The 18,579-nt window shown below is 47.8% G+C and overlaps 1 protein-coding gene across 3 annotated transcripts in view; it reads right to left on the bottom strand.

Annotated features, from left to right (window-relative positions):
• Positions 1-18,579, bottom strand: part of LOC144174843 (uncharacterized) — a 108,145-nt gene that overhangs the window by 37,840 nt on the left and 51,726 nt on the right. For 2 of the 3 annotated variants that reach the window (XM_077703781.1, XM_077703799.1), the window contains exons 10-12: positions 17,081-17,176; positions 11,211-11,334; positions 4,109-4,326 (exon numbers count right to left, since the gene is read on the bottom strand). In XM_077703781.1, the coding sequence (XP_077559907.1) occupies positions 4,109-4,326; positions 11,211-11,334; positions 17,081-17,176 (438 nt within the window). The remainder of the gene's footprint in view (positions 1-4,108; positions 4,327-11,210; positions 11,335-17,080; positions 17,177-18,579) is intronic. The other variant, XM_077703790.1, reaches the window with a different exon arrangement.

An 18,579-nucleotide genomic window follows, 5' to 3' on the forward strand; every position in this document is an offset into this window, starting at 1 on the left:
GGGGCGTTCCTAGGCTACCCAGTTTAATGGGGTCCGATTGGATGTTTCCGAAATGAAGGGTGAGTATACGAGATGAGAGGAACGATTTAATGTAGTTGTACGTGCGCTCTCCAAAGCCATTCTTGTTCACCATCTGTAGTATGACCGAGTGTCGCACAGTGTCGAAGGCTTTGGAGATATCTAAGCCGAGGATAACCTTAGTTGTGTGCTTTGGCGCGTATGCCGAATCCAAAATGTGATGTTGTAGTTGCAACATAAGATCTTGAGTGCATAGATGAGGGCGAAATCCTAGCATGGTGTGAGGGAACAGCTGAGTCTCTTCGGCGTGTTCAGTGAGTCGGGTCAGAACAACATGCTCTAGTAGTTTCCCTAGGCACGATGTTAGGGATATGGGTCTGAGATGATCGATGTGTGGCGGTTTCCCAGGCTTTGGAATGAGTATGGTCTTGGCCGTTCGCCATTTTTCCGGAATTTTACCCTGTGTCCAACATTCATTAAAAAGTGCCGTGATTCCAGTAATGGATGAGTCATCCAACTGCCGAAGAATCTTATTAGTAATCTGGTCAGGGCCAGGGGCCGACCTAATGTTTAGCTTATAAATGGCAGCCTTGACCTCGGCTTCTGTAAAAGGTGCATCTAAGGCGGCGTTGGCCTCTCCGGTGTATGGCGGGTGTTCTGTTGGAGGGCCTTGTGGTATGTACTTGTTGTGTAAATATGTGATGAGTGCATGTCGCGTCCCCGGATAGTTGTGTATCAAAAGGGACACCGTTTGGTTGTTGGACGACTTGGTCGACGTCGGATCAAGAAGGTGGCGTAAGATATTCCAAGTCCTTTTGGTACTGAAAGTGTGATTTAGGGAATCACATAATGAATACCAGTTTTCCGATACCAATCTGGATGCGTGATTCTCAATCTCCCGATTAATGTAAGCTATTTTTCTGCGTAGGCCACGGCTATGTTTGTGGCGGATCAGTCTGTTTTTGAGGCTGTCTCTAGCCTGGATGAGGTTGGACAGACGCGAGTCTAGCGGTGGTAGGCTGGGGTCTGATTGTATGACTTTAGTTGCTTTTGCGACCCTGCTGCGTAACTCCTCCTCCCATTCTGAGAGAGTGTCGAGTGTAGGTGTAGTGTCTTGTGTTGTTTTACGAAAGAGGTCCCAGTCGATGAACGTGTTGTTTCTTTTTTGGGGAGATTTTAGGTATGCGGCTGCCTCGATTTGGATGAGCTTATGATCACTGCCGAAGTCCTGCCCAGTGTTCGCCCATTTAACCTCTCCTGTTATGTTTTTGGTGAATGTTAGGTCAGGTGTCGTATCTGCACAGACGCTGTTTCCCTGACGTGTGGGAAACAGGGGGTCGGTATGTAATGTTAGGTGTTCATTTTGTGCAGCTTCCCACAGCCGGCGCCCTTTAGGTGTGGCCCTTGGGTAGCCCCAAGCGCAATGCTGCGCATTAAAATCGCCTAGGATGACTATGGGTTGCTTACCCGCTGTACACAGAGCTCCATGGATTAGGGAAAGAAGAGGGCCAGAGTCCTTTTCCCTCGGACTGCTGTAAATATTTAGAACAAATAGGCTGGTCCGCCGATTTACGTTTGTGACAATTTCGATAAATGTGTGATCCACCTCGCTGTCTATGTCGTGTTCTTGCGCTATCACATTACGGCGAGTAAGAATGGTTGTTGCAGGTGGATTTCGGGACTTAGGCATGAAAGTTTTGTAGCTGGCTAATCTGGCTACTGCGCCAACTTCTTGCAGGCAAATTACGTCAGGGATCGAACCCACAAGATTGTTTTCTAAGGCCTGCTGAAGAATGCCGGCAAGTAGGCCGGCAAGCATCCACGATTCCGCTTTTCTGTCGACAGTAATTTGCTCCCGATGAACCAAGTTCTTTGCCCCTGTGTTTTTAAATACGTCGAGTGCTGCTCCATATCGTAGTGACATCGCTGACTGCCCGAACGAAGTTTTGTAGCCAGGCCAGCGACCGAAGCGTGCGTGCGTGCGTGTGTGTGTGTGTGTGTGTGTTGTGGGCGAGTTCGCGATGAAATGCGACGTTGTGTTTCTGCGGGTGGACAGTGCTTCCCATGCTCTGGATGATCTTTCTCGGGCGACGTACGACTCAACTTCGCATCGGGTATGTACAGTGTGCGTGGCTAAAAGCCCCCTCGGCTTGAGCGCCAGAGTTAAGTGACTTGCTGTTCCACCCCGCAAACCGCGCGTGAGGTGAGTGCCGAATTTACGACGGGCAGGAGGAGGCAACCGATTACTGGTCGATCGCAGTCCAGACTTGCAACGCATGTCGTGACAGTGTGTTCGTTCGAAAATCCTCTCTGGATTGTTTTGAAGTTGAATAAAATGTATGCATCAAACCCGGGCATTCGGTTCAGGGCGTTCTGTGCGATTGCACGAAAGAAGTTCCGCGGGACTTTAACGGTGTCTTTATGGAACGTACTCAGGTAAGAAAATATTCATGCCGTGCTGTGGCCGTGTTGCATTCCATACTAACGGGAAAGCGTTTGTTTGCAATTGTTTGGACAGTCGTAAAATGTCCAAGCACTCTGGCACTCGGCTTGCAGATCAGCCGGCGAGTCATTTCGCAAAACAGACAGATGGCGCCGTATGCATTAGCGTGCCGCTACGCAAAACTGATGAAACACTCTACCAAAACTCCGCTCACGATGTTTACATAGCGGGACGCAAAAATTTAGCGTTTAGAGTACGCAAAGGCAACAAACGCTGTACTAAAACTCTCTAGTGTAGAGAGCTGGGCAGTCAGTACAAGTGCACATTTGAAAAAAAAAAGCAGTTCTGAAAGAGACAAAACTGCAGAACAAGCAGAAAAGAGGATCGTTGGGCGAATGGGGCAGTGCGAGGTACCGGCCTGCCTTTCTGCACATGTCATCCGCTTTATTACTCTTTCTGCTTCCAAGACAAGGTCGAGGGCTGCAGTTTCTTGCCAAGGGATTAAGTGCTCACCTTAACAGTTTTCCCTGACATATCTGTTGTTATTTGTATCTGTAAAAAACGGAACTTGTCCACTGTACTGTCCTCAAAAACTGACCACGGAACTCACTTCCTTCGCATTGATGACACGTTTGGTTGTGAAAGGCAGGGCAAAAAAAAGTATAGAGCAATATCCATGTTTTGGTGCTTTTTTTTACTTATTCGGTTTTACTTACTTTTTGTGTAATATTTTAAAACAACGGGATTCACGCCTTTTCTTTTTTGTTGTTTTCCGTGTAAACACTTTTTAAAAAAACTGGCGCATTTGATGCCCCGTGCTATATCTCCGAGGCGCAGCATATGTTGCAGGCCGGCGGACTTATGTTAATAAGCTGGTGATATTAAACGTGGATCAAAATCTTGATAGACGGATGTTCTCGATTTCCATCTATTTCAGAAAAACGGTCATGGGGAAGGGAGATCGAGGCCACTTGTAGTCAGCAGCAAACGGCTTAGCCACTGAGCAGCTCCTGCGTGTCACACTTGTCAAGTATTAAACAATTTCCAGGTGTCGGACCTTTTAAACAAATCACGAAATGCAAGAAGTTTGCACACATCAGGTGTGGGCTTTCGCTGTTGTGCAGTGGAGCACTCCTGCAAACTGATTGCTCCAATAAAGTCGCAGCTAGGGAAGGGCAAAGTCGTGCATCACCTGCAAACTGCCGAGAATGACATTTCGTTTGGTCAGCTTGCACTAAGCTGGCGCTTCCAGCAGCAACAGACCGTTGCTACATTGGTGCTCATTCATTTCCCCTGTTGTTACAAAGAGCTTGATAGTGATCAATTGTCTGGAGGGGAAAGTGAGTGAGCGGGTACGAAGTTGATGGTACGTGAAAGAAAGAAAGAAAGAAAGAAAGAAAGAAAAAAAAAAGGCCTGAATTGCATTGATTGTGCAATATCAACAACGGAGGGTCGAACCGTTTCGGCATGAACCGGTAACCGTTATTTATTTTTTCAGTTCAGTTCCGGTTCGGGTTCAGCGTGCTCAAAAAATAACAGTTCGGGTTTGGGTTCAGTTCCGGCAAAAATATCGGTTCATTCCGGTTTTCGGTTCGGTTCTGGTTCAACACCCTGAAATATCCACATAATACGAGAAAAAAAACTGACCTGCATTGCTTGGCCCACCTGCTTTATCAGCTGGTTCACTCGGAGGAGACTTGGCTGGCAACGGAGACTGGTCTAGGGCAGGACTATGCTGCGAAGACTCCGAGAACAGGTACCAGGGGGAGGCCAGGGAATCCTCACTCTTTTCCTCCTCCTCCTGCCCATGAAAATCACCATGTGGCAGCACATCGGCAGGGGAGGATGCCAGCAACTCTGTGAACCTGCACCAGGAGGTGGAAACCATCGATTGCTTCGATACCTCAGCAAGGACCGCATGCACGCACACATTCAAACCAGGCTCAGTCACTGAACTACCATGTTTACTCAATCCCAGCACGCTCCCAGTGATGCCACTCCTGAAGAACAATTTGGAGCAGTTTAGAGCAATGAATAGCCAAGTTTGGAGCTTTTGAGCAACTAATATCAGTTTTTGAGGTTTTGATGACTGTAGGGTTTAATGCGCCGACACAACGCAGGCGATGAGGCGCGCTGTAGTGGAGGGTTACGGATTATTTTGACCACCTGGGGATCTCTAACGTGCACCGAAATCTGACACATACGGGCGTTTTTGCTTTTCGCCTCCATCAGAAAAGCAGCCGCCACAGCCAGGAATCGAACCTGCATCCTCGTGCTCAGCAGCACGCCTTAGCTACTAAGCCACCGCGGTAGGTTTGAGGTTTTTGGAATACCACAAGAATGTGTGGTCATGCACCAAAGCACATTCACATTATAAACCATAAAAAACGCTAGCGTATTTCGCATTTTCATCATGCAGCCTGGGAGTATAACTCGTAAAGAAACCTTAGGAGTGCTGCAACCTAACCTTTTAGCAGTTCTGAGACCCGTTTAATATTATGAGCGTACGATGCTTATTTTATTTGTATGGTATAGAAGGCGAGGGTGAGGGAGAGTGTACGCGCTAACCAGGAAGGAGAATAGAACAGAAACAACCTTTTGGAAGTTATATTACCGTGAAAATTACAGGAATACATTTTTAAAAAGTAGAAAGAACAGGGAGGAGGAGGGTGCCCGCATGCAGGCACAAGCAGGCCGGCACGTCGGCTTGTGGGGGAGTACGCATCTCGTCTCGCGCGAGAGCCCGGAAGACTCTGCGCACTTCTTGCCACTGAAGGCAGCAGCCCCGTTGGCAGTGACGACCTAGCTCTGAGCAAAGCATGGGGATACCCGTGGTCCCCACATGGTTCGCACCAGGTCGACAGTCTGCTGATTAGACACTGCGCCCGCAAGCGTCGAGAACCGGTTTATTAGGAAAATCTCGCAAAGAGCGACAGGGCCCAGGTCGAGCGCAGAGATCCCAGAACACACACCGATGCCCATAGCGTGAGGACAACGATGTGCGTGGTGAGCGAGGCAGGTGGCACTGGCCTGCCACCTGCTTCAGTCAGTCAGTGTCAAGTCTGCCAACTGGCTCGTGGAGCAATGAATGTTGCAGCCCAAAATGGTGAATGAAGAACAGAAAACATTACCTAAATAAAAAGAAAACTAAAGAAATGCGTGCAATCGAGGATTTGCACCTGCTAACTAGAATACAGTACATATAGTGATTCAAACCACTCGGTCATTACCCCAGCGGTGTCAGGGGAGGAAATATGAAGCCTATATCGTATGGGATGTTTATATATTTTTTTGATTCACGGTTTTGAGCAGCTTAGACAAGTATTTCATGAATAACGCTTGTGCAGTAAGCGTCCCTCAACCCACCAATATCTTACGACTAGCAACTGCGTCCCTTAGGCAAAAAAAGTGATCACAAATGTGTGGTCATGCTGCTGACTTCTGTGCTAGTTCACCCTGCGCAAAAAGTGTTTCCTGAACCTTAGTATTACGATTTACATAAAAGTTTCAGTTGATTTTAATTACTTATTACCTATATTAACTTCACTGACGCTTCTCCAGCCTTTAACTGGCCCTAGATTTTCTACTACAGTTGAACCTCATTATAAGAGACACTGATGTAAGAGACAAATGGGTATAAGAGACACTATTCACCCACATGGTTGGCTGCCCTATCTTTCTCATTAAATCAACCTCTTTTATAACAGACATCGGATGTAGAAGATTGGTTATAAGGGACAAGTCATCCTTGAAGTTTAATCGATAATCTCGCTTGTAACAGACATTTTAACTTCAGATGCAGTGCCACCAGTGACTAATTGCAGTTGCTTCCATTGCGGAAACACTGGTGGACGACAGACACTTGCAGTCGCTATTTATTATAACTTCAGCAAACACACAGTGGTTCAGTCAGCTATGAAATGACGATGAGAAGCCCTGCCAATGGAAATGCAACTGACAGAAGTGGTTGAAGCTTACTCCCATCCATTGAATGGAGCGCGATCGCACATGCGGGCTCTCCCACTCGCGTAGCTCCCAATCAAGAAGCGCTGCAGATGTTGAGTCCTGCAAGCGTAATGAATAGCCTGAGCACACAGCGGAAGCTGTGCGCTCTGGCTATTCATCAGGCTTGTGAACTCAACATCTACGATTCATCTTCCACAAACAAGGAAAGTCGTAGAATCAGTTGTAAAAAAACAGTGTAAATACAGTCATGAAGCAAACAATGTTTCATAAATTCTGGGGCCAAACATTAATTAGAATGAATCTTTTGAAACATGCTGTAGCGTTCTTTTGAGCTTATTTTAGTCATACGGTGCCCACATAGAACTATGGGTTGATCAGTTAGTGAAAACATAGTACCCTGCTTATAAGAGACATCTCTTATAAGAGACAGAAACTGCTCCCCGGTACGTGTCTCTTATAAAGGGGTTCAACTGTACAGTCAAATCCCGCTACAAAAAAATTGACGGGACGTGCAAAAAATTTCATTGAAGCGAAAATTCGTTGAGGCGGAATTTACCCCAACACACCATGGAAGGGCAATGAAAATAACCCCGGATATTTCCGCATCATTGGCAGCATAATACAATGTTTAGAAGAAGGAGTGACGTGCAATAACATCGTCTTTATCCAGATAGCGAACATACCAATGGTTACCTGTTTTTACCTGTACAGAAAGACCATGTTATGGGGAGGGAGAGGGGGTAAAGAAACGCATGCGCAAAACGTATTGCTGTACAACAAGGCGTGTCCACCGAGCTGATTACTTTCAGATAGCTGCTAGGCCGTCCGAAGCCCCCCCTGTGCGCCACCCCCTCTTGCTTGTGGCAGGGGTGGTGCTGTTATCTTATCCTCTGACTGGGCACTGCAGCAACCGACCGTGGCAGGCAAGCCGCGCGCTCTTGTATTTGACGCAACCGCGCTCGTGACTAAGATAGGATGATGTGGGTTCAAGACTAAACATGAAAACATTTTAGCTTTTGACTGAGGAATTGTAGAAGGAAAACTGCAAGGACAGCCGCTTACAATGCATACTGACGGCGCCGCGCCAGCAGCAGAGCACATTCGTGATTTCAAGTGGATACAGATTGGCTGCAGCTCCAGCTTGGCAAACAGGGCCTGCGCCTCATGTAAAGATGGCCAGCCACATCATTATCACCGGCAAGCGAAGGCACCCAACTAAGTGTGTTTTCGTTTTGGGTGGCGGTGTGGGCACGTGGCGCATGTTTTTGGTGAAACTACGTGTCCTGAATGTATAAAAAGTTAGATAGCTGGCGCTATGCTTATTTTATTGTAAAACAAATGGTCAAACCCAGCCCAATGAGCTAACTGTTGAAGCGAAAGCAAACGGTTCGTTGTGGCAAAGACTTTGTTGCATTGACTTCTATGGCTAGCTGACGGGGAATTGGAAATATTTCGTTGCAGTGGAAATTTCGTTGAAGCGGAGTTTGTTGTAGCGGGGTTCAACTGTAGCATACCAGTCGCACAGGCACATGCAGCTTACAGCTCCAAAGAAACGGAGTCAGTGAAGTCCTGACAACTTGTGTAGAGCTACTTTGACTTCATAGACCTTACTAAACTCAATAGTTTACAAGCTAAAACTAAAGCCACATTCTTCCGGGTAGAAACCTTGTCGTTACTTAGTTATAACTGAGCAAACAAATTGCCTAACCTGCTAGAGTAAGCGTCACACATAGGAAAACGACACCGAGAACAGCACTTTCATATTGATATTTGATATTGATACTGAAGTCGCATCTCAGTGGTACGATTCTGGGTGATACGAATTTTTGAGAAGTCCCGGCGAAATTGCATTGTTTGCAATGGGAAAAAATTCGGCTGTTACATAAGGACCTGCGCGGCCCGGCGGATGATACGAACGAGCCGGCAAGGCGCCGGACTGCCGAGAGAGCAAGCGATGGCGACGTATGGGATCTGTCTCCCATCTTTGTCACTCTTTTCTGTAACGGCTGGGCTGTTTTCTGCTCGCGAAAACGCATCACGCATGCCACAGGTGCACTGACACCCCATGGAAGCACCCGCACGCTGCCCGCGGCACGGCCAGCGGTGGCAACATGGTGACGGCTTCGGCTACAAAGTGCTGCGGGCCGCTCGAGTGACCACTTCTAACCGCTCGCTCTTTAAGGCACACACGAAGTCGCTTGTGTGCTAAAGAAGCTGATAATGTGGGCGAAAACGGTACTATAAAACATCCATGCCGCTAGTGAAAGCGCCCACGAAATATCTTCCAGGGTGGTAAGCCTAAACATCTCCAGTGGGGTCCCCTGGCTGCATGGAGGAAAGAACACTCCATGGCCGGCTGTCTCAACGTTTATAGAACCAAGGTCAGTTGTAAAACTTCGAAGTGTTTCCCGGCGCCGCCGCACCAAGCCGCATTGATGGCGCTGCAGTCGCACCCGGCTCCCGCGCGGAGCACCGGCAGCACCGGGTGGCTGAGGAGGCAGCTGAGGTCAGCACGTTCTGAGGGATACACCTGCCGTTGTGCGGCCAGCGTCTCCGCGCGTGCGTGCTTGCGTGCGCGTGCGTGCGTGCGCACTCCAGTTGTAGATGGTCAGGTGAGCACCATGCCGGCGTGTTGTGTCCCCGGTTGCACGGGTGGTTACAGGGGAAACCAAACCCAAAGGCGCTTTTCCCGCACTTCAAGTTACTTCGGCCTTCGTGTAGATATATGGTACCGTGCCAATGCGTGTCTCGACCGAAACCTCTCAGCCAAATCGCGCGTGTGGCGTGAATTTTTACCCTGAGGACATAGCAAAGAGCTACACCCACTTCATTAACAGTGAAAAAGTAGAAACTGAGTGAGGAAAGTGGAGCCTCGTCGAAGGAGCCGTCCCGAAAATATTTCCAAACCTGTTCCCTTACCTATCCAAGCCGCCGGCAAATAGAAAGAAATTTCCACGCCGAAACATGCAGATTGTTGCACAGACCTCGTCTGCACAGAAAGCCAAAACAAGCGCTAACGGTGCAGCCGAAGAAAGTGCTGCAAATTTAGACGTGCTGGCAGCGAGCAGTAAACCTTCGTTGAGAAACATGGAAGGAGTTCGTTTTCAATTGGCGAGCTGGCGAAAGAATGTTGGCAGAGATTACAATAGAAGTTATGTTGGTTTTTTGTTGTTGTTGTTCTTCAGAAAATAGAGGGATAGCTTCTTTTCGTTTAAAAGTGTTTCAATCGGGGAAGAAGTAACTATTTCGGTCAGCTGCTGTCTCCGCTGCAGTGCCTAGAAGCTCTGTCAATAGCGTAAATACAGTTACTATAATCTCATTTACCGGCACGAAGTAGACGAGATTATAATAGCGGTATTTGCACTATTTACAGAGCTACTAGGCACTGCAGCGGAGACACAGAGATACGGTTTGTGCCGGGCGCACTGCGATCGTCGTCTTCGTCTTGATTCCCTTCTCGGCCCCATCACCACGCGAAGCTGATACTTGACAGCCTATTCTTTTTGCCAAGAGGGATATCCCGTGAAAATATCTCCTTACCTTGAAACTAAAAAAATATCCTCTTTTTGGTTCTTTTATTCAACCGATATAAAGCTTTTTTAACGAAATGATGACAATGTTTGCCAGCCTTCACTAATGTCTCTGCATAACGCACCAGCCACATTTCCTGCCTAGAGGGTTAGAATATGCAGCCGCCTCAACAAGAAACGTAAATTATCTAATGTGAAATGGCAGACGATGCTCTAAACGAACGCGGAAGGGCAGCCACAAAGCCGCGCTGCCTTTGAAATGCAAGCGGCTACTGCGCAATGGTTGTCACGATTGAGCGCCGTAGCTCCGGTGACATGTGGCTAGACTTACCACTTACAAGCGTAAATAAAAGGTTATAAACACGGTGATCGGCATATTTCGCGATTAAGCTCGCAACGGCAGTACAGATGCGGCCCGCGCTGCTTTCGCCCGTGCTTCCCCAGGGGGGAGCGGGTTGCGACGGCGACGCCACCTGGCGCTGTGGGTCGCTCGGGCGCCGTATTGCTGGTATGGCGGAGGCGGAGAGTTTTAAAACTGACCTTGGTTCTATAAACGTTGGGCTGTCTCGAGCGCTTCGCAACTGCCGCCATGAGGCGCGTGCCTCCCCATTGGCGCAAGTTGTCAGGCTCCCTCCACTGCCGCATGGCGAGTCATTTTCTGACCAAGGCAGAAACTGTCATGGGTGCGGAATCATCGAGGGCATGAAAAAATCACGCGCGCAATGCCGACGCGCACGAATCGCATGCAAAAATGCGCCATGCGGTCCACGCCTTGACTGTCGTGGCGTGTAGTGAGCTTGGGTACCGCGAGCGAAGAGACGAGTGCAAAGTTTTACGCGCTCCAGAAAGGGGATGATGCGAAGTTCTACATGCTCAGCGACATTGAGGTTGCAAAAAAGCAGAAAAACATCGCGGATTTCTTTACATGAAAGTAACAAAAGAAAAAAAAAAAAAACAAAAAAAGTTTTAGCGCTCATTTTTTCAGTTTGTGTTGGTTCATACGAATATCGGGTGATACGAATATTTTTAGCGGTCCCGCAAGGTTTGTATCATCAAGATTCTACTGTAAACTCAGCCAGAGTGGTGGAAACAATGCCTAGGGACTCCAGACTTCAATTCGTGCGAGTAATCCCACAATGTTTACAAATCACTTCAGTGTCAATTTAAATACAACAGCACAGCAGTTCTGCCCAAGTGCTACTGCTCCAAAATCTGCCTAGCAGGAGCCGACCAAAGCTCCAAGGCCCACATACCTGAGCATAGAGTGATCAGGAGGGGTCGCAAGGGTTGGGCGCCCACCACGCCTCCGCCTCCGAGTGACCATAGGTGGCCTGACGAAATCCGGACTGCCGCTGGTTGACGGGCCTGCTTCTTCCGCTGTAGGGGGTGGACATGGATAGCATGGGTCAGGTGTGGTCTGCACCAAGCCTAAACCCCCTCCTTGCATTGTGAGCGCGCTGATCAAGCACCAAAAGTGATCAAGCTTGGTGAACAAGTACAGTCAACAACAACAGTCAAAACAGAAATCAGTGTATAGATATCTGATCTAGTGCATTTGAAGTTGTGCATTACTAATTGGAATCTTACTAATAAAGCTTAAATTTCTTCAAATTTTTCGCAAAGGTGTATTCTGCACAATAAAGGTGTTAATTTATTACTGTAGCTTCAATAAATATACAGTAAAACCTCATTACAACAAACACTCAAGGGACCCGAGAAACTTGTATCTTGTAACCGAGGTCTCTTGTATGCGAAGTTGCTAACATGGCGATCATTGGAAAACCAACCAAACCGTTTTCATTCAGACGTCTTTAATAACCGATTGTCTCTTGTAACAGTGACTCTTTGTAATGAAGACTTACTGTATCTACAAAAATGACCGAACATTTATACCCTATCCAATGAGAAAAAACTGCGTATGCTGAAAATCTGTATACCGTATTTGCTCGCATAATCCTCGCACTTTTTTTTCAGAAAAGTCAATGCGAAGATAGGGGTGCGAGAATTATGCGGGGGAAAAAAATCCGGTGCACAGGGTTGCCAATTTGCCTTCTGCCAGTCCCGCTAAATGTAGCGGTCATTTTTTTGTATATGTAAGCTCAGTGTTGCCAACAGCAGCTATTTCTTTTTATTTTATTATTTACAACGTAAACAGTCGCCCGTCAATCAGCGTTCGTGAAATTGCCGCCTTTGCTTTCTGGCGCGCGCCCTATCTCAAAGGCGTCACGTGCGTGCCCTACTCCAGTAACGCACGTTGAAGTCGGTGACGCCGAAGTGCCTGCCTGCGCCGCGGCTGCCGTGTTCGATCGCGTTCGATCGCGTACTCTATCGCTTTCAATTTGAAAGCGGCAATGTAGCTGGCGTTCTTCCCCATGGCAAAGCGGCACCAAGCACAAAACAAAGAGATCAAAAAGTTCTCAAAACGGCAGCGAGATATCCACCACTGACGCGAGTGACTCACTGACTGCTGCTGCTCAACGACGGGACCACGACGGCGACACGACGACAGGACGGCGGGCTGCGCGAACGCAGTCTAGTTGCGCGCACGCGAAACCGGCTCAAGTACAGTGCGAGTAGCGTGTTAGGGCGCCTGTTAGGGAGTAGCCATGCAGGTTGTTGGGGCGCCTGGATGGCCTTGGATACACAGCGCTCTCCGCCGAACGGAGAGGCGGCGAGGGAGGGCGCGCGTTGGAGAGCGCGTGCACCATGCGGGTTTCGCGAGCAGGCAACTTTCGCCGCTGCAAAGTTGGGGGTGCGAGGATTATGCGAGGAACCAAAAAATCCAAGTTTTGGTGGCTCACATTAGGGGTGCGAGGATTACGCGAGTGCGAGGATTACGCGAGTAAATACGGTACTTTTCGATTTTAGTTACACTCAAACCTCATTATAACGTAACAGGTTATAACGAAGGAAATGAAATTCCCCTTGAGAACCACGCATTTGAAACCTTGTAACAAAGTAAAATAGGCCTGACAATGGATTTAATGAACAATATTAGTCTCCACTTTCAACAAAAAACTCTCCGCGGTGCGTGAGGTGCTTTGTGGAGTTCCACACTCGTTTGGCGCCACTGTTTTAAAACTCCCGCGTTGACTTGCACGGCAGAGCGAGCCATCCTCCTCGCTCAGTCAGCAGGGCGGAGCAAGGAGCATGACTCTCTTAACGTCAATGCCGACGTGCTATTGTCACAGATGTCATCGGACAAACTGACGCAAGCAACGACAAAGACGCTGTGGTCTACCATGCCCACGCATTCGATGTGCTAGTGTTGTACGTCACACGCACTCAATGCGGTTGACCTACGTCGTTTCTTCAATGCCCAAGGTGACGGCGAAAACGGTATCAATGCGTTGGTCACCACTGAAAAGGAAGTCTTTCGCTTGCGATGTCCGAAACAAAGGAGAATCACCGACTTTTTTCCAGCTGTGTCTAGCGGGCAATAAACTAGGCAGTGTGCACATTGAGCAAGCAAAATACTTGTCTTCTATTCAATTTCCTTTGCATACGTAGTCGCGTAGCAGTACAGTGGGCCGCGACAAGATTTTCTTTGCATGCTTATAGGTGTGCATCCAAATGAGCATACATTGGTGTAAACTGTTATAAGTGATATTAACGAAATAATGGATATAACGAAATAATTGTGGCTCCCCTTCAACTTCGTTGTAACGAGGTTTGAGTATAGCTACAGATCCCATGGCTTTATCGTGCCTAGTACACCTTTGTGGATACAGCAGCGCAAAAATTAGAAAAAAAATGTGAGCACTATTAGTTCTTTAATTAAAAGATGAACATTAGCAGGATGACAGGCTGTAGGCGCTCAAGTCATAACCAAGAGGTCGAAAAGAAGGCCCCTTCAACCCGTGTTGTCAAAGCAGCGCTGGCTACCACCCCGAACCGTCAGATACAGTTGTGCAAAATATAAGTGCCCCAAAAAGTAGCAGAGAACACAGTCGCCTAAATAGCTGAATTGGTAAGGCTGGAAAGGCTGCAGTCGTTACTGTTTTGTATTGCGCACATGCGTACTAGAGAGAGTTGGACACTGTTCCGCAATCGTCGGCACTGTCCCCCATTCCTACACTTAGGCCACCGACTTGGGCAATGATGGCTGCTTTACCTTGTAGCAATAAAAACTGCTTTTGGGCTGGTAAAGGCATGTTATCGAGAGCAAACGTGCTTATCGCCACACATACAACAAACGCATGCTGCTCAGTGGTAGCCGGCTGGTGTAGCCCAAGCCATGCCGCCGTGCCACAAGTCCCCGGCAGTGACCTATTAAGCCTTGATGCTTGTCCGTCTACATCGAGGCACCCTACCTTGAACAAAATTGTGTTTCCCCGTGGTAGTCTCTGTGAGGCTGCCTCCACGGTCACATGCTGCACAGTCTTTTGTAAACAAATATGGCGGCGGCCATGCAAGAGGGCTGTGGCACAAGTTTACACAATTCAAGCCCGCCAAAAATGCATTTGAGCATTTTTTGCACACTGTTAGCTTCAAATGGGCAGATAAAATGCTGAGTGAACTTGCAGCAAATTTCATATCACTGTCCAAAAACATTTCATTGCCATGAAATACGAGATACATGGACTTCTATGGATGTTCGGCGGGGATGGGGAAAGATTTCATTGCTGTGGAAGTTTCGTACTCGTGGGATGTCATTTTTGTTGGGTTTGACTGTATGTCTTTCCACCACTTGAAGCATAAATGGCTGCTCTATCATGCCCTCTCATTGCATCGCACTTCAGAAATGGCTACATTGGCTAACTCCAAGGCCAGCACCTCATAAACTACAATTTTAAGGTTGAGAAATCTGTAACCTTGCTTTGTTGTGCATTGCATAAAGGATTCACCAAAGCTTCATACGGCTTTTCCTGAATAACCAGGTTATAAAAAGGGAAGTTAACAAAAGAACAGTAACTTATTTCAGCCTGCGTGATGCGATTGTTGGCACCCAGTGCTTGGTGCACAGCCTTAGAGGTAGGCAGTTGAGTCGTCTTGATAGCTTCGTAAAAGGACCTTACATAAAGCAAATGTAGCTTAAAGGAGCCATGAAGAGAAAACACAAGTTTGGTTCATTCGAAAGATTGCCTCGTTACAACCATACTGACCCCACTTTTAACACAAACTTCGCTCAAATAAGCTACATAATTAGGAAAAAAGGGAATGACCATGCGACCCACCAGTTCATTTCCCGCAACAGAACCTATGATGTCACACGAGAATGCTCTGCGATTGGCGGAGGCCGGCGAAAGCAAACGCAAGTTAGGCAGGGCTTACCAGTTTGCATAGTGAGCTACATGCCCGTCATACATACCGCACATTCCTTCTATGACACTAAGAACAGTGGAGTAAATGGTTGAAGTTCCGAATAAAAACGCAAGCGTGTATGCCAATGCGTACGAAACTACCGCCAGCCGAACTCGACATCGTCGCCACCGTCGCGCAGACGAATTTTCGGGTTCGAGGCTCTTCGGGGCCAACGAACCATACCAGCACGCACAGCCGCGACCTTGCTTGGTATCGTAATCCCTTCACAGGAGGTTGGCCGTCATATCGCCGGCCAGCAAAGGTAAAAATAGAAACGAGGGGAGTAAGGAACAGCAAGCAGCGACGAGATAGTGACAGTCGTCGCAGAAGTTTCGGAATGGTGTTGGCTTGCTGCTGTTAGGAGCTCGTTTCCAGTTTACAACCACTGAAAACTTCAGTTTGTTCGAGTACTTTACAATGAAATTTCGTTGCTGTGTTTTGAAATGCCCATGTAGTACGGGCAAATCGTCGAGGGAGTGCGACATCCCCGCCGGTGAGGAGATCTCCTTTCATGTGCTGCCCAACGACGAATCTCGGCGAAGCAAGTGGCTACGTTTTGTGAACTTTGCAAACGGAGGAGAAAGAGCTAGAGCTAAAGGAAGTACGAGTGTGCTCGCTTCATTTCAGAGGAAGTGATTACTGCAGGGACCCTTACGTTAGCTCACTCCTGGGACATGCTGGTGCTCGTCGCCGACTTCGTCAAAGCGCTCTGACCTTGGGGGAAAAAAATGCCGTAAACAACGCGCATTGACGCTCGTATCTTTCTGGTGGAAGCAGAGAGCTCGCGCGAACGGCTTTCCATACACGACACCGGCCAACTGGCATAAGCGATACTGCTACTGAAACTGAACTATTATTAACCGTAATAAAAATACGGCACATACGTACCAGTCTGTATTCGTCCGTCGCGACGGGGCTGACGAGGCAGCGGTGCCGACGAGTCAGTAGTATTAACTCTATGGTACCGACGGCTGGGCATTCGTCTGTTGTGGCTATCGCGGAATGGTCGCTTTCCGGTCCATCCGCGTATCCCACAACTCCTGCCGCTCGTGCACTTAGAAGCATTGAGCGTTCAAGTGGTGTGAGGTTGTTAAATGCAAGCCCGAGCTTCTCGGCGAGAGTTTTGTTCTCCGGATCAGGCGATTCCATGACTAGGGCTGCGGGTGCACTAGGTTTTACTAGTATTTTTAAAATGGCCGTCGTCTCGGTTTCCGGTTTCTGTTTGATTCCCGCGTGTGGGTGCTATATGGAGTCGACATACTGAGTATCTGTTTCATGGACCGGCTCGTATGACGCCATTGTTCACGTCACGAAATGTGCAATTTAGCGAGAGATTTAAAATTTTGGCTTAAATTGCCTTATTTCTCAGTGAATAAAGCATCATTTGCTTCCGGGAAAGCGCTTAGGGTACTATGAAACACCTAATCTTTCGAAAAAAACAAACTTTTGTTTTCTCTTCATGGCTCCTTTAAATACTTATTCCTCAGCTCTGATCATTAGACTTTGCAGATAAGCTAGCAAAGAGTAGTTACGCCGATTGAATAGAAACAGTTCCACCCAGCAGGATTTAGAAATTTTCCTCAATAACCACAATGCTAACAGGAGAGCCAACCACTATGAGGCTGTTTCGGTCCAGCGGCCGTGGTGCTCAAGCAACCTGCCATTTCACCAGTCTAGTAAATAAGCTTTCTCCTAGAAGGTAGTTTTTCCTTCTGGCATACCCACGTTGTTGCATGCCCAGCAAACAGCAGAGTGCATTGAAAACTGGCTGCCCTCAAGACAGGCGGGCAAAGCCTTCAAAGACATAAGGCGAGCTCACTGTAATGCGGCGGGGAGTCTGGCAGGGGTACGGCAACCGCACTTCCGCTGCTGGCTGAATGAGGCCCATGGAGCGATGACTCCTGGGAAGCGGGGTCTACAGGCAATGGAAAAAGTGAGGAAATGCCGCCTGAAACAAAACTAGCTGGACCCAAAAACAATAGGCCCAAAAGCAAGAACGAACCCAAGGTAAGGACCTCACCTTACCTGTGAGGCGAGGTAAGGACCTTAAGGAGGGACACTGGTCTTAAAACAACTTCTTTTAATTTTCAAGTAAACTTTGTGAAACTTGCCAGTTGCTATTTCTTGTCCACTGATTTCAAATATGCCACTATTTTTGCAGTAGGTCAATTAGTTCCTCAGATAATTAGAGATAATTAACCATTTTTGCCCAAACAATAGACAAACAGTGTTAGCTGCAAAACTGTAATCTTCATATTTTCCAATACTATGAACCCTGGGGAATGCAATATAGGAAGCAGTTTTCTGATGCACTGCTTGGAACTAATTTTACAGCTCATTAAACTTTGGTGTTTGAAACAGGCAATCAAAATGGTTCTTTGCCACTGGTGCCACCAAGGTTTAATGAGCTGTAAAATGAGTTCCCAGTGGTGACCATTCTCGCCACATTTCGCACAGGTGAGCTTGCCACGGCAAGCTAGAGTTCCATGACCGTAGTGTTGACATTTAAAGCATCGCCTCGGGTTTGGAATGTAGGCGCGTACACGACAGCTAAGGAAAGCTGCCTTCACTGTCTCTGGCAGGGTAGAGCTAGCAAATGTTAGGATGATGTGTCGGGTCTTGATCTCTGCTCCATCTCTTCTCATAATAATTCCACGGACGCCAACAACACCTTGGTCATGCAGTCCCTCAAGGAGATCATCATCTGTCTCATGGAGGAGCTCTTTGTCGGAGATAACACCTTGGACAGTGTTTAGCGTGCAGTGTGGCGTAACGGTGACGGTCAAGTTGGCAATTTTTTCTTGCTTCAGGAGGTTCTCGCTTTGGTTTTTTCGCATAACTTCAACAAGGAGGTCTCCAGAGGGCATCTTTTTGGCGTTGTAGTCTTTGCCAACAATGTTTTCAATACATTTGGCAATTAAGAAGACTGACAGGTCGGTGATAGGTTTTTCATCGGTCGAGTGTATAACTAGATACTTGCTGAAAGCTGCCTGAGGTGGTTGGGTGCGGAGTACTTCAGTGCGACCCCTTTTAGGAGGTCGATCAGGGTGTTTTGCGAGAGTTGAGAAAATAGCCATAGAACATGGAATCAATTCGGTGGGGAGGCCAGTCGCCCACCACCGAGCCCAACAAGGGAACGTGGCTTTGAAGCACACGTTAACTGTACCTCGCCACTATAACCCTATGGTCGGAATCTAGGGTGATGTCCTCGCACAGGGTTAACCGTCGCCGCCTAGAGAAAAAAACGGAAAAATGAGGAAGAGAAAAGATGACAGGACAGGGTTAGGAAAGAACATAGGAAAGAGAAAGAATGGAGAA

Source organism: Haemaphysalis longicornis, unplaced genomic scaffold, assembly GCF_048455015.1.
Source record: "Haemaphysalis longicornis isolate Haplotype H1 unplaced genomic scaffold, Haemaphysalis longicornis Haplotype H1 scaffold_1, whole genome shotgun sequence".
Classification (NCBI taxonomy): domain Eukaryota; kingdom Metazoa; phylum Arthropoda; class Arachnida; order Ixodida; family Ixodidae; genus Haemaphysalis; species Haemaphysalis longicornis.